A 24,620-nucleotide genomic window follows, 5' to 3' on the forward strand; every position below is an offset into this window, starting at 1 on the left:
AACATCCGCGAAATTGCGTTCGCTAAACCTACCAGACTCCATGTAAATGAACAGTAATTTTAGCATCGTAAAATACACTTCATTCAAAGTCGACAGAAATAAAATAAAACTATGAAAAGGCGTTTTGGGTCGTCTTTCCACATTTCCGACCATCACACATAGATTACAGATTTACATGTGAAAATATGTTGGCTCTATAGACACTAACATGTTTTTTTAAATGGAGTCTGGTGGGTTTAGCGCTAGCGACCTTAATGCTGTTTCTGGTTAAACAGAAAGGTCTCAAAGAGGTTTTAAAAAGGCCTATCTCTGTAGGGATCCTTTCCATAATGTTTTCATACACTTAGAATAATAATCGGAGCCTTTTAGTGGCAAAAACAGCACTTTTAGTGGTCCAAACTGACGCTAAACATTTACCCCGTATGGTCACATTGCAGCCCAGTCTGTAGCTGTCGGTTACAGTGTTCACAATTAATACTGAACCAATTTAAAAGATTGTTGTTCCCGTCAGTCACTTACACACAAAAACGGTTGATACCCTTTAAATTATACTTAGATGTGTTGTGTTGTCAGCTGATACATTATTTATCTCTGTGTGATTACAGTTGTACTGGCTTTACTTTATGTACAACTGAAGCATCAACATGACATCATGACTTCGTGTAAACATACACGCCACTTTCCTAAAGCCAAGTGGCGTGTTATCTGTACGCATTTTGAGCTATCCGCGTGTATGTCTACGCTCTATACAGCGGACGGCAGTCTGCAACGTCACAGCGTAAACAGACACGCCACGTGGCACTTTCTAAAGCCACGTGGCATGTTATCGCGAGGCTATGGTTTAGGAAAAGAAGAAACGGTTGGGATTAGGAAAAGAAGAACGGGGTTGCTTTGTGACAGAGCGTTAGTGATATGACAGTAATTCACCAGAATGACACACACACTGAACATTAGACAGATGATTGCCTTTATTCCATGCATGGCATACAATAAGGGTAATTCTCTTTAAATAAAAGGTATTTCTGTATTCAAATTCAAGACCATTTTTATAGATACATTTTCCAGTGGCAAATATAATATTTGATATTAATGGCAAATAAATTCAAGAGAATAACTCAACATGCCATACAATGAGCTTTAATAAACAATATATTGTACACCAGGAAAAATAGATCATGTTGCCACATGTCTCAGTCAAGTCTTAAATCCTAATAGTGCCCTGTCAATTAAGGTACTCAAAGAACAAACTGAAAAGATGTAATAGTTAATCTAACTGTAATAATTTAGTTGTAAATGGTCAAAATAAAGTGGCTGATAATTGAAAACATAAAAAAGGCACAAAAGAATTAACAGACAAACAATAAAAGAATTTCACCAGACAATCATCTTGGTACTACAAATGCTAAATGCTTCAGATCATCATTTGTGTCGGAGATATTTTACATTAATTATGCGCTCAATGGATATTTCTCTGTTCTCAGATTGCCAACATGATTTGGATACAATATCTTCAGACATTGCACAAATAAAATGCACAGTGGCGACATAAAGTAAAAAGTGTTTTATTCCAGAACCGGTTCTTTCATTTTCAAAATGGAGCACCCTATCTTAGAAAATAAGTACTGATAAAATTACTGATATGAAATCCCCAGTGGAATAAAATAAACAAATTACTTCTTTTTTTTTTCTTCTTTTTTTTTTAAATTGTACACATTCATTGCATTTAATGTGGTCACTGAGTTGCACTAGGCAACCCATTTATGTACATTTACATACAGATGTCTTCTGCATCCATCCAAATTGACACCATGCAGCTGCAGTCTCACTCCATTTGCCCAAATTCTTGATGTTCCAGTATGACAAATCTTCTCAAGACACACAAAGTGACAAACCAAAGCTCCAGTCGGGAAATAGATGCAATGTTCTGGAGTGAAGCTGCTCATTAGTCCTCTCTGTGTCACGCAACGGTACATGTACATGATCTTGTACATGAGTCCAGCTCTCCACTAGCAGTGTTCGCTGTGCAGGCCGTCATACAAAGCTCTCCTCCATGTTGGAACACAGCAGGAAAGAGTCGACTAGCCGCGGTTTGATCAGCTGCTGGTGGTCGGCTGCCTCGATGCTGTCTGGACACCCTGCTGCCAGCCTCCTCAAGGCAGCCTGGAGATATACACACACACACACACACACACACATATCAGTATGCATGTGCACAAACACAACAACAAAAACAGACATAATATCCTCACATATTAAGGTCATGCTGTACTGCTGTATGCAAACACATACATTGACGTCATGTAAATACATATGCAGCTTACATATTGTGGTAAAATATGTTTTAAAAAAAACTGTGTCTGCAGGTTTACAGTGAATAACAAACTGTAGTGATACTGTATTAAATGCAGTCCGGCCAGACCTGTTTCAATAACATACCGTGATTTCAAGAGCACATGTAATATAGTAATATGTGTGACATCTGAAGCCTATTCAGCCCGGAGGGCCTCCAACATTTACATTAAAGATTACAAAATGATCTGTGGAAGCTCAGCATCTTTTGAAGGTAAAAATTCAACACCTACAAATGCTCTACTTGACCCCTTGGCTAAAAAGATAAAATAGAATCATTAATCATTAATTAGAATAGACACTGACAAGTGTGGGCACAGTGAAGAGGAGGGCTTTTCTCAGCGCAGCGAGGCAGCCCAATTAGGCTCCTGACCATAATGGGCATCAAATCCCCTCATCGGCCCTAAGATCTGTCTTTAATAATCATAACCAGAATGAGAGAGTGATAAAGCGCGAGCAGGGATAATATTCATGATATGTACATATTTAAACATACAAGGTTTGAGATGATGTGAACCGGTCAGCTATCCCAACATGGCTTAAAGATACTGAGGTTGTGATATATTTTAAATTTTCAGATATTGCCCTGTGGATGTTATTAAATTGGACAGTCATTTGGTGCACTGATGTTACACATGCAGGCCTGTAGTATAATGCCCATAGTTTAAACAAATGATGTACTGTACAGCAAGTATAGCAGCTGGAAATGTATAGTATTTTAGAGGCAAGGCTGAAATAGGCAGTTTGAATTACATATATGTTTTCGGGGCATGGAGTCATTTACTATCTGTGCGGGTCTGCACGCGCACACACACACACGCATGCACACACACACACACACACACACACAAACAAATATACCTACCAGGCAAGCGACCAGCACTGAGTCGCTGTTATTTCTCTCAGTAGGGGAGCGACACAGTTCAATAAGACGAGGAACAGCTAAAGACAGCAGAGGAAAAAAATCACTTACAAGCTTGTCCCATTCTTTGACATTGAGATCAACTATAAACAGGGGGTGTGGAGAGAGCAGTTGTGTACAGGAGACATTCATAAAAAAAAAAAAAAGTACTTTTTGTAATGCTGAGAACATTCCCAAAATAACAGGGACGTTTCCGTTACATTTACGTTTTTGCTTGTACTTAAAGGTCCCACATAATGCTTATTTTCAGGTTCATACTTGTATTTCTACTTGAACATGTTAATATACTTTAATGTTCAAAAAACCAATTATTTTTCTCATACTGTCTGTCTGAATATTCACTGTCTGTCTGAAACGCTCAGTTTTAGCGCCTGTCTCTTTAACTGCCCCTCCCAGACTGCCCGTATTGGTCAGCGCTTTTTGGGTCTTCCGCATCTGCACTCTCAGAGCCTTGCACCGTCATTGCAGGCGGGAAATTACTGCAACGGCACTCTAGCTACGCTTTCTACCTATATATAGTATAGTTGTGACATCACAACCGTATGGAAGTCCTGCTCGTTTAAATGCACAGTTTCTGAATACTGGCTGTGTGCATTTGTATGTGGATTGAGTGTTTTGATACTTTCACAGTTTTTAGATAGCACCTCAGCCTGCATTATAGTCAAAGAACACATGGAAATCTCACTTTTTACAATATGAGACCTTTAATGTTCTATACACATCTCAGAAAACCACAAAATGGTATTGCCTCTAGTTAAAAAAAAATGCTTTCAATCTCTGGATCTGTAATGGAATATAAGATACTGTTTGTTACCATGTTTCCAATAATATGATTATGGCGTTTCATGAAGCATTCATAGAGAGCTGCCTCCCTTGAGACAAAGAGGTCTACTGGGGAATGGACGTACAGTACATTTAGTACATTCAAAGTGGATTTTTTTTCTGTCTAATGTTAGGACAAGGACCTCTGGCCTGTGAAATGATCTTGTAAAACGTTTTTTTCCTTCTTAAAGGAATTAAATATTCAAGTTTGAACAGGATGCATAATCAGGGAATCGTGTATAGTTCATTGTTTTGTTGTTTTTAATTACAAATGGAGTACATCAAGGTCCAGCAGTATTGTAATTTTACTTACTAGATCCATGTGTGTGTATATATATATATATATATATATATATATATATATATATATATATATATATATATATATATATATATATATATATATATATGAATAACCTTCTAAGTCATGATATCCTGTCTCACAACTGGCTTACGTCTTTATTGAGCCCAAATCATGATGGAATGTAGTTTAGTCAATCAAAGTCAGCTGTACTAAGAACCGCATATATACAATTATTCTTAGATATAGGTTGCTTAAATACATAGCGATAAATTGTGAAAAAAACTAAAGTTTTTCACTTGAGGAGCAGCAGCCACTCAATTTAATTTACAGCATGCTTTGGGTTGGCTACGCTCATTCTCATTAATAAATAATTATTCTGTGTCGCTGTGTACACGGTTTCTTTTTACTATTTGTTTTTCAGCACTTGTTTTCACGTTGTTTCTTTCAACTTGTCGCATTTGTCAAAAGTACTTTTTAATTGAAAAAATAAAGTGTTATAATACAACTAAAAGGTACCTTTCAGCTGGATGGCTGTTTGAGCCACGTCAGGTTCTCTGCTCAGACGGGCCAGAGTGACTGCAGCTTTCTGCTGAACACGCTCGCAGGCAGCGCCCTCCGATGGACTGCCGGAGGATGGCTTTTCTCCCAGCAGCAGCAGCAGTCGCTCTATTCCTACATGACATATCCAAAGAATCAAAGGTGTCAGGGAGGATGGAAAGGAACAGCCATACAACAAACAGCACAGTCATGAAAAGAAACATGGAACCGAAGCTACAGTAAGACACAATAAAAACAAATGAAGACAGGAAACAGACAAGCAATGAGAAACATAAGAACTAAACCCAACAAAGCGGTTTGAAACTTACATAAAGTTAAACAAGACAGACACAACAAAGTGCTCAGGTGAATTAGAAATGAGCCAGACATTACACACATGACCGTCAGACAAAACTTTTGACCAAGAGTGCCCTTATAGAAAGCCAAATCCCCCCAAAAAAAGAGATGAGATAAAAACAGCACAGTCAGTCAGTCAGTCATCAGGTGGTTACACAAAAGTCTTTACAAAGGACAAAGACTATACCAAACTGACCTTAAAATACACCGTGCACATTGATAAAGTGAAAATGTTGCAGCAGGCACCTCATTCTTTTAAGTTATATCCAGCCCCTTTTGCCCTGCACCTCACCGGTGGGGGATGTGCACACTACCACTACTGCTCTGAAGAATGAATAGGTGCCTACTTATTCTATGATCCAATTTTTTAAAGACTCGCAAAAGCAAGCCATAAAATTTATTTGGAAATGACTAAGGGACCTATATTCATTGAAACAAGAACTAAATGGGTGAAGAATGTTAAGGAAAAACTCATTTCATGTAGGTGAAAAAGGTTTGGGAGACTTAGGACTTACAAAGAAGCATTTAATGAACACTCAATTGAGGAGACAATTAGGCAGGCAGTACAGTTTAACCACGATGTGTTATTGTGCAGTGCCGTCTCAACTCTCTGAAGTTCCTGTCTTCCACAAAGTGTATTTAAACTCATGCTGGAGGCGTTACGTTTAGCTGAACCTTTAAGGGAAAAAAGATGTGGCCGTCGCCTAAACACAGAAGTTAAAGCCTATTTGAGCCTATCTCTCTCTCTCTCTCTCTCTCTCTCTCTCTCTCTCTCTCTCTCTCTGGAAGTATGCTAAAGTGTGGCTGGCCCACCGACTTCCAAAAGCAGACAGGCCTGAGACAAAACATTCCCTTATAATACAGCTGCCTAGATTCCTTGAATGTGTAGAGAGACAATAATACATGAAGAGGTTTGGTTAATAGAGACTGGCCCAATATTCTCGTCCCCTGACCTGTGACCTATAATTGACCTGATGTTGTCTAAGCTTTCCCTTTAATCTCACCATACCACAACATGAATATTTGATACATGGCACAATCAGAGGCTCTGACACAATGACCCAGGCCCGTACTCAAAATGTGTACTGTATCTATCCATGTATTTTTACAATACATGGATAAAAGCATGGAGGCAATGGAATATGTTATATAGAATGGACTCGCTTGTAAGAGCATAAAAAATAAAATGGAATGATGAAGGAATTAAAAAAACAACAACATTAAAATGCATTTCAGTTGTGCAGTTGCAAATATTAGCATATGCTCAGCGGTTGATGTTTTATTTAAAATCTTCCAGGCCACTTCACAAATATTATCTGATGCTGACATCTTGAGGATTAAAGACGAATTGCACTGCTTTATCTTGCCTGTACATCAACGTATGGATATTAGTGAGTAGTTCAATACATGTTATAATCAGTATTGTTTAAAATAGATTACCTTGGTCTTGCAGGACTTCGGAAGCACACTGCTCTAAGACCGACAGGTTTGCCAAGATTGTCACCACCTGAGATTAAAACAATAAAGAATAACGAAATGATCACAAAAACAGAGTAATCGAGAAATGCGATTATTTTGCACGTACACGCTTTGCGAGTAAACTCCTTTTTGTCTGCAAAAAAAAGAATTGGGGAAAGTATTAAGGGAAATTTCAGAGTTCTAGATGTTTTCACTGTTGATTTGTTTAACTTTTGGTTACACTTTACTTGAAGCTATCTACATAAGAGTGACATGACACTGTCATGAACACATGACACTGTCATGAACGTGTCATAAACATTATAAGCAAGTCATAAACGTTTATGACGTAACGCCTCTGTCATTAAGTGTCATTCGGTTTTTGTCATGGCAAGTTAGGGTTAGGGTTCTTGTGTCATGACAGTGTTATGAGTTCATGACAGTGTCATGCCACTCTTATGTAGATACCTTCAAGTAAAGTGTTACCAACTTTTTCACTGTTTTTTTAAGTTCAATAACTGCAACATCTTTCCAAAAGTCAACGAGGAATCGTGTTAAATAACTGTGATTTCAATATTGACCAAAGTAATCGTGATTGTGATTTTATTTTTCTCCATAAATCATATTATGGACTATATTATTATATACTATTTTTCTTTTTTTACTTTGATCTACTTTAAGAGAAATAACAGCTAATGGCAGACGTGTACCTGGTCTTTGGAGTAGGGTGTGTCGACTCTCTGGCGGTCTCTGCAGGCGTGCAACAGGATGTGGATGGCGTTAAGCTGCAGGAGAATCTCACAGGCCATGCTGTCGAAGAAGGTGATATTGGCCAAGGCTGCAGACGCCAGGAGGAATACTTCACCACAGGAGGCGCTCTCGCACAACTCTGAGAGAACAAGACACCAGTGTTTATGACATAACACAGCAGCACATGTAATGCAAGGAAGGTAAACCATGAATTACTCTGGTGGTCTACCACAGTATTAGCTCCAGTTTGTTGTCCTTTGGCAACCGGATCACTTGTTATACTTTTTTTTAAAGGTTTTAAGTTATGTTTGAACCGTTTTTGTAGATTGAGATGTAAAGGAATTGAATAAGGTGCTGTAATGAGGCATATTTAATCAGGGAGGCTGTTCTGGTGTTTGGGAGCACCGACAGCAAACAAGCTTTTGTATGTAATTTAGAAAAGGGGGGTAACAAAGTACAATCCTATAATCTGTATTTTTATTTTATGATGTATTACTATACTGCATTTACTTCACTTTTTGTATTATACAACATCGATTGCAAAAACACATGAAATATCCGCTCTGAACCTCTATAATAATAAACAAATGAATAAAAAACACCCTAAAAGTAATCTTAAGGTTGGATAAAGGTGTTTTTGTATTGTGTGGACCTGTGAGGTCTAACAAACGTATCAATTCCATTTCCTTCCTCCTAAAACAATTGCAAAGCCTAATTTTTTTTTTTTAAAAGCAGCACTGTTTAAATCCATGTATGCCAATAAACCAGAGCACATCCCAGAATGCTGTGTGGACTAGTCAGACCCTCTTCCTCCGCAGCGCTGTGGAGGAAGGTCTGGCAATGCGAGACTACGTTATCAGTGTCAGGCCCACTCACTGATGAGCGCCGTGACGATGTCGTGCATGCTCTCCAGGAAGCTGGCGAGGTGCTGTGTGGACGTGTGGTGAGGTGAGGTGATCTGAGCCACGACCGCCGCTGCCTCGGCCCTGGCTGCTTCCACGCTGCTCTCATCAGTCAAGATGTCAGCCAGACACAGGATCCCATCCACCTACACGTCAGACAACATACAGTACACATTAGGTACCGTGTAATCATTTATTCATCTGTTTTAGATGGATGAGAAAATGTTGTTACCGGAAACCACCTGGGATACTATCACACTGTCAGTCAATGATTGTCAGTACGTTCCAGTAATTACTCTGTAAGGAACCTGTTTTACATTGTGCTGGTGTACATTTAGGGGAGACATTTATTGGGACATGCACAGGTCCCTACTAGGGCTGCACAATATATTGTTTTTTAATCGTCATCGCGATGTATTAACTGGCGCAATAAACACATCGTGGAAGGCTGTGACTTATCGAGAAAGACGCTCCGAAAATGTTTGTGTCAGTTGAAAGAAAATATCAGTAGAAAACTGTTCATTCTTCTTTAGTGGGGCCTTTTAAAGTTAATTCAATATCCAAGTTTTTTTATTAAAATAATGTTGGAATTGATTTCCTTTCATTTATTTTAAATTCAAAAAGCAATGTCTTGTATTTTAGCAGAATGCTGAAAGCAGCAGAAACGCAGAACTGAGTACACTTTAATATCTGTTTATTGATCGCAAGTAGTATCGTTATTGCGACTTTAACAACTTTACGCATATCGCATATTTTCCTAGCATCGTGCAGCCCTAGTGCCCACATTTAAAATCTTCAGCAACAACGGCAATATCATCTTTATGTGAAATATACTCCCTATATTATAAGTTAGCCGTTGGCACGTAAAGGTGCTCTAAGCGATGTTGGGTGATGTCACTTCTTGTTGACTTTCGAAGTATTGTCAAACAAAACGGAGGCTAGCTCGCCCCTCCCTCCTCCTCATCCCGTCCCCTCCCCCTCCCTTCCGCGCACTAACCCCTCAACCCCCACATCCTACTAGCTGTTTGTGGAGCCTGAGCAGTCTACAGAGACCGCGCTTTTTTACAGTGTGTTCAGGGGACAGGCAGCTCGGGGATAGTGAGGAGATGTTTGCTGTATGTGACAAAAAATGTTGTAGCCTAAAAAATGCGTGACATCGCTTAGAGCACCTTTAAAGTGGCCATATTATGCTAATTTTCACGTTCATAATTGTAATTTGAGATTGTACCAGAATAGGTTTACATGGTTTAATTTTCGAAAAACACCATATTTTTCTTGTCCTGCCCATTGCTGCAGCTCCTCTTTTCCCCCCCGTGTAAGGTCTCTGTTTTAGCTACAGAGTGAGACTTCTCAACTTCCCTAACATCTTTATTGTTAATCGCACATGCTAGCTGTTTCTCCAACTTCGGCCTGTACAAGGCAGGATTAGCCGGGAGACTTCTTCTAAACGAGGGCGCACTTCCAAACTTTGCTTGGAATACCTGCAGAACAGGGACATGTAAGTAGTTCTATACAATTTATTTTGTAGATTAGGGTGAATTTGTGTGTGTTGTAGCAGTGTTTTCATCATTGAGAACAAGCTATCATGCTAGCACTAGCATGCTAGCTAGTTTCGGCTAGTGACGTAGAAAGCCGTGCAGATTTTGAACAGCTCACCCGGAGACTGAAGGCAGAAGACATTCAGAAATCCGTATCTCACTCAAAACAGCATGGATGGGTTTTTTCTTTTCAAAGTTTATATGCGTGTGGAAGCACCAGAGACACAAAATAACACCCCAAATCACAGAAAAAGTGATTTTTTCATAATATGGGCACTTTAACATGACATCCTGACCTGAACATGGAATTGACAAAAGGGGCATGATAGCTGTAACACTTTGATCTGGTTTAAGCGGAGTCAAATGTGACATTGAAGTCAAACATTTTCCACCATCTGGCCTTCATCAGTGTGGCGCACACAACACAGCCAACAGGGAGGGGCTTCCACCTCCCTGGCTGCTACTAACTGCATTACCTTGACAGAAAATGCTAATTCATGTTCACTACAATGCATTAATGAATTTAAACAAATCTGATGTCGCTGTTAATTGATTTACATATTGTAGAAAATTGAAAAGAAACCACTGGCTGCATGGAAGGTTGGAAATCAATCTCGAAATGTGTTTAATACTTTATAATGGAGTAAGAACTTTATAATGGGGGAACTCCATTATAATGGTGCCCACCGACAGACTGTAAACACTAACAGTCTATGTGCCCATCCCACCTGAGCCAACGTTGCCGACATTTGTTTGGTTAAATACCAACATGGGTGTGTTCCTTTAGGTTCTGTGTAAAAAGTCCCCTTTGCACATTAAACTAATCAGTAACCAACACATTTTTACAAGGTCATATTATGGCCTATGCAAAATTTGGTATGTAAAAAAACTGTGTCGGTTTGTTGGTCAGGGTTTCTGCACACTTTCTGCTTTTTCCTTTTAAGACTTTTTAAGGATCCACGGATACCCTAGTTGGTACAGCGTGATGTTACCTATAGTTACCTGGCCTCCTTCATCTACATTCCTTTTACATCCAGGACTAGAATGGAAACAGGTTTTGGACTTTATTGTGTTATCCTTGACATTTTTTGTAGTTATGTCGTTTTTTAAATGTCAAACAAAAATGAGGTAAAACATGCCAAATCACTTCAAGGCGATTCATTAAAATAGCTAGTAGTAGAGGTAAAGATCACTTTTGGTGGGATCTGTCTGATTGCTGAACTAAACTCTCACTGAACATTTCATCTCAACACTGCAGGGATGACATAACATCTGCAGCATCGCTGGCCCTCCAGACGTGTTCATGGTGTCAGCTTGGCTAAAACTTGTATTGCAGCTCAGCCTGTAATCACAATCACTAAATAAAAACACACTACTCTGATTAAATGGCCAAGAAAGTCTTGTATATCTGGCTGGCATCGACCCGGGGTGTGTGCCTCATCGGGTTTGAGGAGGAGCTCAGAGTTATAGAAGAGCAGGAACAAGATGTTTACTCAGGGGCATGAGCTCCTATTTACATTATCTCATCTGTGTGTGTGTGTGTGTGTGTGTGTGCGTGTGTGTGTGTGAGATTTGGTATTGGACGCTTCAGTATATAACGGAGATGTAGAGCAGATCTTCATCCACTTGGGGGCAGTATTGCACAGTCCATACAAACTTTACTACAACTTTCTACAGCCATTCTTACCAGGTCGCGCTCATGTGTTAAGTGTGAAAAATCAGCACACACTCTGGAAATCCTCCCTACTATCAATTTACATACATTGTGATAAACATTGTGGTTTCCATGGCGGAGGTGAACACCTAAACTGTGTTGGTGTCTGGTGAATAACCCATTACCTGATACATCAGAAACATTTTGTTTACTGTATTACAGTGTATTGCTGTATTCCTTTTTCAATCACAGTCATTATTGCCTTTATTCAGGGAAAGCGCAAATTAATGTTGTGGATGCTCAGCCACCACCAGCCAACAATCCTAAAAACTAAAGTTTAGAGTCGAGCACCCAGAGTGAGACAAAGCGTCAGCTCCCAGCCCGCCACACCTGTCAGTCTTATCTGCTGACGAGCATCAGCGCACTGAGCTTCACAGGACAATTCCCTATTTTTGTCTCCGTGGACGTCAGCAGCACTGTGCCATTGCGAACCCACTGACGTGGAACAATCCACTCTCCACACCCCCGTTCATCTATCGTCCCCCCACACACTCCGTCCGCCGCATCCCTACCCACACCCCCTCCTCCTCCCTAAAATAGGATATTCCCAAACTCCTCATTTACCGTACACCGGATGTATCTCATCACTTTTTTATTAATAAGGGAAATAATTCCACTAATTAACCCTGACAAAGCACACCTGTGAAGTGAAAACCATTTCAGGTGACTACCTCATGAAGCTCATTGAGAGAACACCAAGGGTTTGCAGTGCTATTAAAAAAAGCAAAGGGTGGCTACTTTGAAGAATCTAAAATATAAGACATGTTTTCAGTTATTTCACACTTTTTTGTTAAGTACATAATTCCATATGTGTTCATTCATAGTTTTGATGCCTTCAGTGAGAATCTACAATGTAAATAGTCATGAAAATAAAGGAAACGCATTGAATGAGAAGGTGTGTCCAAACTTTTGGTCTGTACTGTATGGCACCCTGGAGGGATTGGATCCGAAGAGTGAGAGGCCCTGCTGAAATGATAAAGGGTAACACCATCGCAGACTGACGCACGTCAACGTGTCATGAAAGCGTAGCATCAACATGCCAAGATGCTCCACGAAAGGGATTTTGTCACATTCATCTCTCGAATCGCTACATCCAGGCTAGCGTATCTTGACTACTTCCTCCTTCAGTATGACACGCATGCCTGGTGTGTGCTACATCAAATGTTGCAACACAACAAAACACCACAAAATGGCCAGCGTGTGTTGAACTTTAATGAAATCATGTCCTATAATTTCATTTTAGGTTTTACTATGCAATCATGTCATTTATACATATGTTTATTTGGTTTGAAGTTTGTCTATTTTATTTTTTTTCTTGTATGGTCTTGAATATTGTAGTTACTGTGTCGTCTTTTCTTGATTTTTGTCTGGGTGGGTGGTGATGACGGGGGGGAGGGATGGAGGGGTTGTGTTTGAAATTATATTTTTTGTGTGTTGTAAAAATAAATAAATAAAATGTTAATCACAAAAAATAGAAAAGAAAGAATGTCCTATAATTTCATTTCACATTTCAGAACTGCAGCCTAAAGTTATTAAGCCTGATGTAGCTTTTCCCATGAAAACATGATTGTAGTGCAAAGTTTGAACTTTCAGTCTGATACAATGTTGCAGACCTCCATACCTCATGTGGAGGTTCTGTTTCTTTGTTCATCTGGAGCAGCTCCTCATCAACACTCTTCCCATTCAAGATGTCACGATTTCAAAATGTTCCATTTGGGGATAAAACTTAGTATTAGTTAGTATATACTAAATCGACCAATGAGCAGCGCAGATGCATGCCGGCCCCTCTTTCTCAATCACCCTTCAACAGCGACAGTTGTGTTTCTCAAGCCTGAGCGATCGCCGGTGAGCGGTTGGTAGCGTAGATATGCCTGACAGCCTCTCTCCCGGGACGAGGCTGCTAATCTGGGGCGGACTTTGGTTCCTGTTAAAGAGTTTTCACACTCGGGTGATTCATGGTGTCCCAGCTGCTCTATATGTGAACACAGACACCGTTGTGGCATCATTATTAGCCGGAATCAGGTTATATTCGCTTGCTCGACACAGGTGCGTCTGTTGTTTATTTTTTGTTTGAATTCTCAATAGAGAACAAACAAGGACAAACAAAGAAGCTTGTATCATTAGCTTTCTCTCTCCCTGGCTCCACACACACACACACACACACACACACACACACACACACACACACACACACACACACACACACAGTGAGAAGTCACCCAGGTCTAAATATTTGACCTGTCAACTCAGCAGTCAGAAGGTCCCATCTAATGATCTCACCTCTGCGCACCACGGTGACACACTGCAAATCATGATTCATCTTTTTGTGTGTGTGTGCTGTATAATCCTGTCATCAAAAAAAAAAGCACAGTACACAGTATGATGCCTATTTTCTCACTGTCTCCAATCCTAAAATTATACAGCGAGAGTTTAATGATGGTTCCCCTGCCCTGAGGTAACTGAAACTGGTGAACTCATTCATGAAAATATAATCACGTTCATGGAACGCTGGAACTGCTATATATATATATATATATATATATATATATATATATATATATATATATATATATATATATATATATATATATATATATATAGACAACATATTAAAGATTATTTCATTTCACGGTAAGGAAACCCTTCATTTCATTGATCTTTTGATTCCCCAATCACACACTTTGTTTCTGTGCAGCCCAGCCTCCCGCTGCTGCTGCTGCCATTGTTGGCACATGTTCACCTGTGAAAATAAACTAGCCTCCCAGTCATAACAGGAAGTGAGAGCATGGCTGCATGTGTACAACAGTAGACAGAATATAGACTGTGCTGCTGCTGCTATTGCTGCTGCTGAGAGGACATTGACTGTAAATATTAATAATAACAGTCTATGGTAGAGGAACAGCCTCCTGTCTGAGTCACAACTTCAGCTGATCAGTGTAAACATAATCTGTCTGGACTGGAAGGAGCCAATGTATTTTACTGGAAGTACTGTACTTAGTTGAGATTAATGTCATCTCATTCTCTCTCTTTCTTTTTTCTCTCTTGTTGTCTTACAGCATCAACATACCAATTTTTCCTTGGCAAGAAAATCTGTATAAGTGCTGATGTGCCATTTTCCTCTTCATATTAATTAATGTTGTACATCTGGCCATGAAAAACAGATTAGTTCCTCTTCTGTGAATTATTATCCCCTCATCTATGATGAATTGTATTCCATTTCTTTAGGCCAGGGACCCCTAAGCTGAAAGAGAGACAGAGCATGGACCCCATACTAAATAATTATGATATGATGTAGAAAATGGATATTCACATATTATTTATACTTCATGTTTTAATGTTGAAGGTGCAATATGTAATACTGACAGCTAGTGTTTGAAATAGTTAGTGCAGTACAAATTCAAAATACTGGAGAAAGTCGTCTCCCCCGCCCACCCCTCCCCACACTCAAAGTTCACGGAGGTTGCCAGTCTGAGACAGCAGCATCCACAACAATGTTGCTAGACACTTGTCTCACATAGCCAGACATTACTTCACAGCACAGCGGAGTAGCTAACGTTATATGCTGGCTATACTGACTGTCATAAAAGCCTGTGCTCACGCGGAGCTCTGTACTCAACTGACAGACACACTTTTTCAGCATAGAATTACGGTTGGAACTGCTAAAAACACAACAACCTCTCTGTCCTCTCCACCCAACGGACAGACACACTTCCTAGGCTCAGAATTACGGTAGGAACCACTGTCAGCTCCGGCCGCTGAACAGGCTACGTGTTGTAAACAGCCATGGCCCGCTTGCCTGGTCCTCCGGTAACGTTAGCAGTTAGCAGGGTTAGCATGGCGGCGTTAGCCAGGACCAGTCGAGATCACGTTACTGGCTATGTCTCAATTGTTTTTTTGCGAGTAACCAACTCGGGTACTCTAGCTATATAATTCAATTTTAGTACACAAATGTTAAAATGACAGAAAATGCCTGTCCCTTGTACCAGTGATAAATTAGCCTGAAGCTAATGCTTACTTGTTCAGGAGGATTTAAGCCAACTCTGCGTCCTTTTGGGCTTTAAGCTGTCTTCATCTTTCAAATACACCTCCAATTTTTACCCGAGGTTTGTTACGTCTCTGGTCACGCAACTGTTAGAAACAAGACGTTTTTTTTTTTTTTTTTTTTAGGTCGGGTAGAATCTATCTTCGTTAATCCCATTTGTTTGTTTGCTGCTTTCATGGCTGTACTAACATTACAGCTGTTGCACGTTGGGTTTCGTTTTTACAAGTATATCTGGCAACCCGGCCTGGCAAACTGGGTAGTTGATAACAACACACAGCCCAAAACACAGACAGAAATTCCGTCACGGAACGGAAATTTCAAAAGTAGAAAATACTGGCATTAGCATTGTTGTCAGAAAAGATAGTATTTCCACTTAGCATGTTTCCTTAATATCTGATCAAGCATTGGGGTCATTTTTGGATTTATTACAGTAAATATATTACATATTGGAACTTTAAATTTGGAAGGCACAGTAAATCCCTAAGTTGAACTGTATTTGTGAATGGCTACCATAGTAGATACCTGACCAACTGTATAGTAAGCCTATCACCAGTGTTGTAAATCAGATGTTTCTTTGTTTTTTCACAAATGGGCCAATTTATCTTTGCTAATAACATATTGGATTCATGCTAATGTATATTTTCAGACATGCTAAAATGTCTCTGTTTTAAATGAATTCAATTAAGTTGTCCAGTCAGATATTATCAAGATCTTGACCTTCCTTAGCTCGTTCTCCTCTGGTATGATATCAAGTTAATTCATGTTTGTCTCTTCTATTTCAACATTTTGTAATTTGTGTTGTGATTTGTGCGTGACAGCGAGAGACATAATGACCTTGTCCAGTTGGTTGATGCCTTCTTCCACACAGCAGATGGAGGCCACTGTTCTCAGAGCATGAGCGTAGAGCTCCCTGAAGCGGTCCTGCCTGCAGATCTTAAACAGGGCTACCACAGCGCCTTCCTGTGAAGGAAGGAAAAGTAATTAGATGTTTGTGCATTAGAAAAGTGCATCATAAATCTGCACTGATGCTAAATTGTGATAGGTTCAGTCCACCCAACAGTAAAACCGCTTTCAGGCATCATTTGTGTGTGTGTGTGTGTGTGTGTGTGTGTGTGTGTGTGTGTGTGTGTGTGTGTCAGGTGTCTTAGAAATAAGGTAAAGCTCCTAAATACTATGCATTCTAATTAAAGTAAGTGTATCAAATGGAGAAATACTGCATGTGAATATGGAACAATAATGACAAACTACTTTACACGTTATGTATTTGGTTTAACCCGCCACTCATTTTCACTGTTCTCACAAGCCTTAGTGCTGGCCAGACACATTCTAGTTTCTATTATTTATTTATTCCATCCTCTTGGCACAGTAGACCTTTAGTCCTGTGTTGCTAAGTTGTGTAGCTCAGGCCTCTGTGGCTGAGTTATGTTAGCATAGTAAGCATATATATGGTAATAGCATGCTAACCTATTGTTAACACAAGTAATTTTTGGTCGTTTCAGTATGCATACTGTCACTATTCACATTAATTAAATAATGACTCAATGTATTAATACATTCAATTATATATATATATATATTATACTATATTATATTCAATTAACCAAATGTTTGTTAATGAGCACCCATCCATATTACCTGCAGGTCATGGGTCCAAACAGGAAGTGAGAGCTTCCAATGGATTTTATAGTAGAGGGGACTTGAACTGTACCATTCTGAATAGAGTAGAGGGGGGTGGGGGTTTTATTGGTTTCATTTTGTTATTGGAGTTTGAGATTTCTTCCGTCAGTATTGTTGGTGTGACTTTAGTATATGGCTGCTAACTCAACCCGCCTGGCTCATTGCTGGCCAAAGCCACAGTTTACATGCCCAGAAACAGGTCGCACTGTATATCCTTAAAACCTGCTCCAGGTACTGTATATATGATATTGCAACCATGTCTCCTATAAATTACATGCATATACAACTAATCTGCAACATCAAATATCTGTCAAAAGAAACATGGTGCCCGCCTGATTAACTTTTCTAGTAACATAAAGAGGAAATGTTATTTTACGTATCTGGCAATTCCCAACATGGTTGGTACTGAACGTATCCGTTAAATGTTCACTGACAACAAATGTAATCTGTTTCGCCAAATATCTGAACTTGTACTGTAATATCTGTGTGTAGTGACTACAGCATTATTACACCTTTTATGGTTATGTTTAGGCACTTGGTTAAGGTCAGGGAAAGATCGTGGTGTTCGTTTAATACAGAAAAAGTCCACAGTGACCAGAGACCCAACATATTTATTAACCAGTATCTTTCCCTAATCTTTGCCATAGTGCTTTTAAAGTGCTACATGTATGTGGTACATAATATTGCCTGTGAACATAATGCAGGCAGTGATGACGTTTGACAGTGCAATGAATTGGGAAAACAAATTCTTAATATTTAAACGTGATTTCTAGATAACATAAACACTGTTGCATATTAGGTATTTCACATAATGAAGTGCCCATTTTTAAGAATGCCCAGCAACACCACATGATGAGGTGCCTTAAGTTGCGTTCTCGTGAAGACAAGTGAAGACTGTGTTTGTTGCAATTGGTTTTCTGTTCATTTTTGTTAGTTAATGTGGGACAAAAGGGTGGTTAGGATGGGAAACAGCTTCCAGTGAGAGTACAGCTCTTCTGAGACTTTCACAGGCCTGACATTAGGCTTCATACCGCCACATTATACACCATACGTCATAATCAACTCTTGTCTTGAAGCATATATGATTGTGCAAAATGATGGATCAAATTGCTCTTGCTAGACTGTGCTGTGAGAGCCAACAGGTCCCAGCAGATCCAAGCCAATAGCAACATGCTGGTTTTAAAGAGTACAGAGGACCTGGAATGATCAATGGATTTGGCCGCCTTTACTCAGCATGCCTGCCAACCGTAGAACCTATCAAGTGGCTCACACAATTGATCATCTCAGATAAAAACAGCCAAAATATACATATTTCATGAATGGAAAACACTGAGCTGAAAAAAGATGATTTGCCAGCCATAATAGTTGAGCATTTTCTGTTGGATTATGTGTGGTATAAACAAACAAAAATAGCTCCCGTACTGGCTCTGTCTACACCAAAGCACCCCTCTGACAAAAAACACTTGCAGGTATTGAATTGTATTCAGCGTGCAGATAGATAGAATTACCTGGAGGAAGACAAGGCCTGTAACAACCACCATTATCCTAATAAGGCCATTATACTGGGCTGGCATGTCTCATATGCTGCTAAGGCCATGCTGCCGGGGCTTGGAGTGACTAATCATCCTGCCCTCCAGCCTGACCGCTCTCCCCTGTTCGCCGCCTACGCAATATTGTTCCACCATACCTGAAAGAACTGCGAAAACCGACCGACAGTTTTCAGTAAACCTTTTGAAACTCCAGAGACTAGCAGGCTGATTCAAGCTGTTCTGGAGGTTGTTGATCCTGTTGTTATTCTGTGACGCAAATATTGCTCATAGTGTTCGGAAATAAGGTTCAGAGTGAGTCTGTAAAGAAAATCTGAATATTTTAATGGACTTTTGAGCTTTAGTTCTTTGGTTTTAAAGTCATATTTTGTGATATTTACATACATATACATATTTTAAAAAGTAAAAATTTGTATTGAAAGTTTTAAAAAAAGATTTCCAACAAGTTACAACAATGATACCTTTGTATTTGTATCTGCATTTGTCCATTCTAAGGACTTAGGACTGTATTTGAAACAATGCACTTTCACTAAAGCCTGCTTTAATGGTGAAAATACTGACCTACCAACCTGAATGTGACAGGTGAATCAAAGGGGGGCAGAAGTGCAAAACTCCTGCTTAGTTTTCTTTCTTCTTCTTTTTTTTCATTTTTAATTTTTGACTGTGATGTTTTATTGATTTTCTTTTTGCCATGCCATCCACTGCTGTACCCAAGTACAGCTTAATTTTTGTGGTCGTCTGATTCGATAATCTAGCTCTAATAGCATCTATGTTTACATTAGCCAAATCAAGGCCCCATTTACATTGATTTGATAGCAAACTCCGCACTGCATCTGTGCGGCATTCATCAAGATCACGGCTTCAAGGAGTAACACTATCCTCGCAAAAAAGTAACTTCAATGGTGAATGAAAAACAAATCCAATCCAATTTGATATATTTAGTCGCTGTGTGGGCCTATGTGTTTATGGGTAATTTGTTAGTTAATAGGCTTGTAGCCTATACTGTTATGTGTTCTTTATGGGTGTACTATAGCAGCGGTGTCTCACATGGCAGGGTCGGATTGTGCTTGATTGTGCACTCGGCCTATATGATTTATCTTCATCTGAACCTTTTTACTAAATTATTTCGGTAGCATTGATTATTCCTAATTTCCGTGTGTTTCACAGTGTATAGTATCCTTAGTTAAACTTTTGATTTCCAGTGTGTCGGTCTTCACTGTTAATTTCCTATGGTGCTGAAATGTGTGCGTTTGACTACTTTTTATAAATCTGTATAATAACAAGTCATGTAGGCTGTGGTTATTGCAGAAGGCTTATATAGAGGGTGGGACATTCAACTGTTTTAAGCACCCACCGGCAGAAACATGAATCAGCACCTATGTATGTTTATATTTGGAATTTGAGTAATACTATTACATATGCTTGATACATGAAATCAGGCAGTAATAAATGAGACTGTGTGGAAGGTTTCACTTTCACCAATCTTATAGCATTTAGCTATCTTTCTTTATTCACTAAAAAAAAGATAACCTCCAGACAGTTTTATTTAAACAATCATCAGTTTGTAGTAGAAGCTTTCGGTTTGTTTTATCTTTACAGACTTTCTCCTGCTTTTCCTTTTCACAGATCAGTGGGCTTGTCTGTCGTTTCTTTCCTTTCCCCATCAAACAACTTGCAGTTCTATTGTTTCCACTGACTTCATCCTCATTCCTTCAATGAAGCCAACATAACACATTTATCCTCACACTCATGCACTTTGGTACTTGCTCCACTAACATCATCATGTGAAACTTGACTACTTGTGCCTCTCTATCCGTTTGTTTGCATGTGAAGGCCGTCACAGCGTGTAATTTCTTTCCATCTCAGTTTTCTTAAATGAACTCTGTGCTCTGGTCTGTTGTGTTTGCTCACACAATGCCTGCAGCTTCTTGCGGTTGCTGACAGTTTACTTCTTGATTTGCAAACAAAAAGGTTGTTAGCAGGGTGCAATTTTACCCGGGGAGATGCGTGGTATTCCCCCCTATATATCTCTGCCTCTGCTAAATTATTTTAAAGTGAAACCACCCTCCAGAGTGGAAATCTTAAAAAACGCTCCACCGTCGTGTTCCCGTCTAAAGGGTAAAAACACAAAAGTCTGCAGCCTCTATTGTTGTGGTGGCTGGCAACCCACCCCATATTTTGTTACATAAATCAAAATATAGAGTGATTAATCGCCCATGGCCACTCCGCCGTTGGGTGTCCACAGCCTGTCTATACTTGGTTTGCATTAGAGCTGTAATCGGGCCTTAAAAGTTCGGCTCGACAAGGTCCGAGCCCGACAAGTACATTTTGATTGACAGCTTTTTAAAAGCCCGAACCCGCTTACAGCCCGGCATTATTCAAATGTGCGCACGCACACAGCTCTTTTGCCTTTTGTCAAGAATGAGTCATTTCTCATTATGCACATGGTCAAAAGTTTTCCACACCTCAGACTTTGCTTTCTTTGCCGGTGCAACCACAATGTATCGCCAGAGGCTCAGGCAAGCCTCCGTTTCACCTCCTCAGCATCCATTTTCGCGCTAATCGAAGCGCATCACCTGACCGCTCATTTACTGAGCGCACGGGTCCCGTCGGGTTCGGGCAAAGATCTTTAGCTCTAGTCCGGATGGCTTTCAGCTTTGATTATCTGACTTTTACAGATAGCGTCTCCAGGTACAGGATACTGCTGAAGAGATTCGGTCCATGTCTATATATTTTGACTGGCAGTCCACGCCCTGTTGTGCCACCTCCTCGTCTGTTCAGACAAAATTGTCAGCTTTCATGTTTTGGTTTCGCTCTACTAGGGAGAGAAGTAGAAGGAAGGTTCTACGCAGGCTCGCGGACTTGGTGGTGTTGTGTGGCAGTGCTTCACACTACCACCTAGCCGCCTGGTGTGCATACTACATCGAATTTCACACACTTTTGCGTCACCATATGAGCGCAGATTTCCCTCCCAAAACGCTCATCTAAACGCGGAATAAAAAGTGATAACGCAACGCCACTTTTGCATTTTCTCTTCAGATCGTTTCTGTCTAAACATAGCCTGAGACAGCACTTGAACAACTTCCTCTGTTGCGCTGTATGTGCCAATGTCCCTGCCTTCTCTACCCGCGTAGTTTGACGAGACACTGCTTCTCACCAGGCCTGAGTTATTGCCATGTCATGCTCTTACAGCCTGCAGTCTAAAGCTCTCAGCGTTAGAAGAGCAAGGACACACACAAGGGGAGTCTGCCAACATGGACACATTTAGATCCGTATCCATCATGACAACAGGTAAACACTGAGACAGCAAACTCCCCTGTACATCATGACACAGTCGCTCTCTAATATTCCAGCTGCTGTTTGATTTATAAGGTGGCACATGGCTCAGTATTAAACACTGTCAGCTCATATAACATTTTTCTTTTTAGTGATCTCAGCCCTGCTCTTTTCTGTGTGGAGTTTGTGTGTTCTCGCTGTGTTTGTAGGTGCTTCTGTTTCCTCCAAGACATGCAGGTAAGGGAAAAATGTGAATCTAAATTAACTGAAACTATAACTGTGTTCGATAAATAATGATTGATACTTAAGGAAAGAAAATATTTTGGTGGATTAAGGAATAAATATCGCAATGCTTTTTAAGATGAATATGTGATACATTTATTTAGTTTGTTTTATCATTATGAGAGGGTCATCAAATAAAAGCTGGCGTAGATGGTGTTTGACAATCATTTGTATAGTTTGTTTTAACCTGCTTGGTATACCAGGTGGGTTCAGTTCATTCAGTCGTGACAAATCAGTCACGATAATGTGATTAGTCAGAGTCTAATGAGCTGTAAATTACAGAAAAGTGCTTTAAGGATCCTGTAATAGTATAAACCACACATACATTACGGGGCACTGAGTATAAAACAATGCTAATGTTTTTGAGTTCTTATAATTAGGAAAGAGGTGAGAGACAGTAGATCTCACGCCCTATTTTGTTCACTTCAAGAGAAAACATACAAAACTAGTTTTCTTAATTTAGATCTTTGTGCTGCTCTTTTCATTAGTCATACATACATTAAACTTTACTTAAACATTTACATTAACATTTAACAATTTATTTAGCTACCACAGAAAGTTCCAAATAATCGTTTTCAATCGAATGTATTACATAGTTCATTTAAAGCTGCTATAATCAATATATTATATTTACAATTGATCAAATTTTTACTTGTATATGAAAGGTCTCGCTGTGACAAACCCACAGAGAATAACCACTGGACTCTTTCCCCTCAATGCTAAGAAGTTTTTTAAGTGTCTTTCAGCTCATTGTTTTGGTCTGCAACTTTACAGTTTTGATTCAGTCCCACAGCTCTCATTAGTGCTGTTTACAGCAGCAGGCATGTGTTTTAAGAGCATGACCCACTGTGCTCCACATGTTCTGCAGTCCGCAGACAGACAAAGTTAGCGACTGGCTGGTGAACGTAGTGGTGCATTTAGCAGGTAAGAGGCAGATGTTTCCCTCGGGAGTTGGTGGAGACCAAAACAGAGTTCAAAGAGAATGGATATTGGATTTACATTCATCAGGTGGCCAGAAACACCACTCCAAATTAATGCTGGTGATGCTGGATGTGTAAAAAGGCAACTGCTTCCTAACAAGTTGTCATAACTTTACATGGTAAATATACAGTATGCCAATGTTGTCTTAACAGCTACACAACCAAAGTATCAATTAATGCAGCTTTATAAATACCCAAATATTTCATTTGATAAAAAGAAAACGAATTTAGTTCATGTTTGAATCCTCAAAGTATGACAGTGTTGATTGCATTTGAATCCTTCTACTTCACCCAGGGGATGACTTCATGACCTGACAACTGCCCTGACTGATGTGGAAGTTAGCAACAAATGACAAGCAAAATGAGCAAAAGGAAATGTTGTTGTCATCACTGCAAATGACAAGTTAATACCTAATTATCACACATTTCCCCTGAGGAGCTGCCCCCGCCTTAAACTGTCTGGTATCCATTATGCTGTTTAACATTGTTAAACCCATCTGGTACTTCCAGCATATATACACAATGATTTATCTCTATTTAGCATGCTGCCTGCTTCACTACCACACATTACACCTACCTCCTTTCTCTTCACACACAAAACATCACTCACTAAACTATCAACAGCAACACTGGTAAATAAATAGAAAAGGTGGAGGTATCAGGTGCCCACCCAAATATTTAAACGGCTCATTGCCATTTTTCAAAACAAGTGCAAAAGTAGTCAGCAGGCTGTGGAAAATGATAATGAGTGAAGATCTCAGATATGAGCCAGAGGATACGCACTACTGTAAAAAGGGTGTGTATGTGGGAGCGTGACAGACTGACTGGTGCTAGCTAATTAATTCAGATGGCAGGTGGAGGATGTTTTGTATTGGGTATTCATTAGCAGCCATTGGCAGGCAGGTTTCCTTCAAATGTCTCTCTGAGGGCTCAGCCAGCGGCGATACTGCAAGAGTTAAGAAAGAACGGATTGAAAGGGAAAAGACGCCTGAGCAACCTGCATTTGTGACCAATGCTCACTCCTAATGGGAGCTGACAGTATTGATCTGACAATCTGGCAGCAGAGCAGGTGTGTGTTATTCTGTGTGTAATATTCGGTGTGTCTGGGCGAGCAGGAAGAGTCTTATCAAGAGTATCCTGGAAGCAGTTGGTTAACTAATGGC

At 39.8% G+C, this 24,620-nt stretch overlaps 1 protein-coding gene across 2 annotated transcripts in view; it reads right to left on the reverse strand.

Moving 5' to 3' along the window:
* Nucleotides 1-1,072: 1,072 nt before the first annotated feature.
* The window catches only part of insc (INSC spindle orientation adaptor protein), a 60,138-nt gene continuing 36,590 nt past the window's right edge, over nt 1,073-24,620 (reverse strand). For both annotated transcript variants that reach the window (XM_028585663.1, XM_028585664.1), the window contains exons 7-13: nt 16,530-16,655; nt 8,376-8,547; nt 7,460-7,638; nt 6,732-6,798; nt 4,914-5,069; nt 3,215-3,291; nt 1,073-2,160 (exon numbers count right to left, since the gene is read on the reverse strand). In XM_028585663.1, coding sequence (XP_028441464.1) covers nt 2,032-2,160; nt 3,215-3,291; nt 4,914-5,069; nt 6,732-6,798; nt 7,460-7,638; nt 8,376-8,547; nt 16,530-16,655 — 906 coding nt within the window. In that variant the 3' untranslated portion in view covers nt 1,073-2,031. The remainder of the gene's footprint in view (nt 2,161-3,214; nt 3,292-4,913; nt 5,070-6,731; nt 6,799-7,459; nt 7,639-8,375; nt 8,548-16,529; nt 16,656-24,620) is intronic.

The sequence above is a fragment of the Perca flavescens genome, chromosome 8, assembly GCF_004354835.1.
Source record: "Perca flavescens isolate YP-PL-M2 chromosome 8, PFLA_1.0, whole genome shotgun sequence".
Taxonomy (NCBI): domain Eukaryota; kingdom Metazoa; phylum Chordata; class Actinopteri; order Perciformes; family Percidae; genus Perca; species Perca flavescens.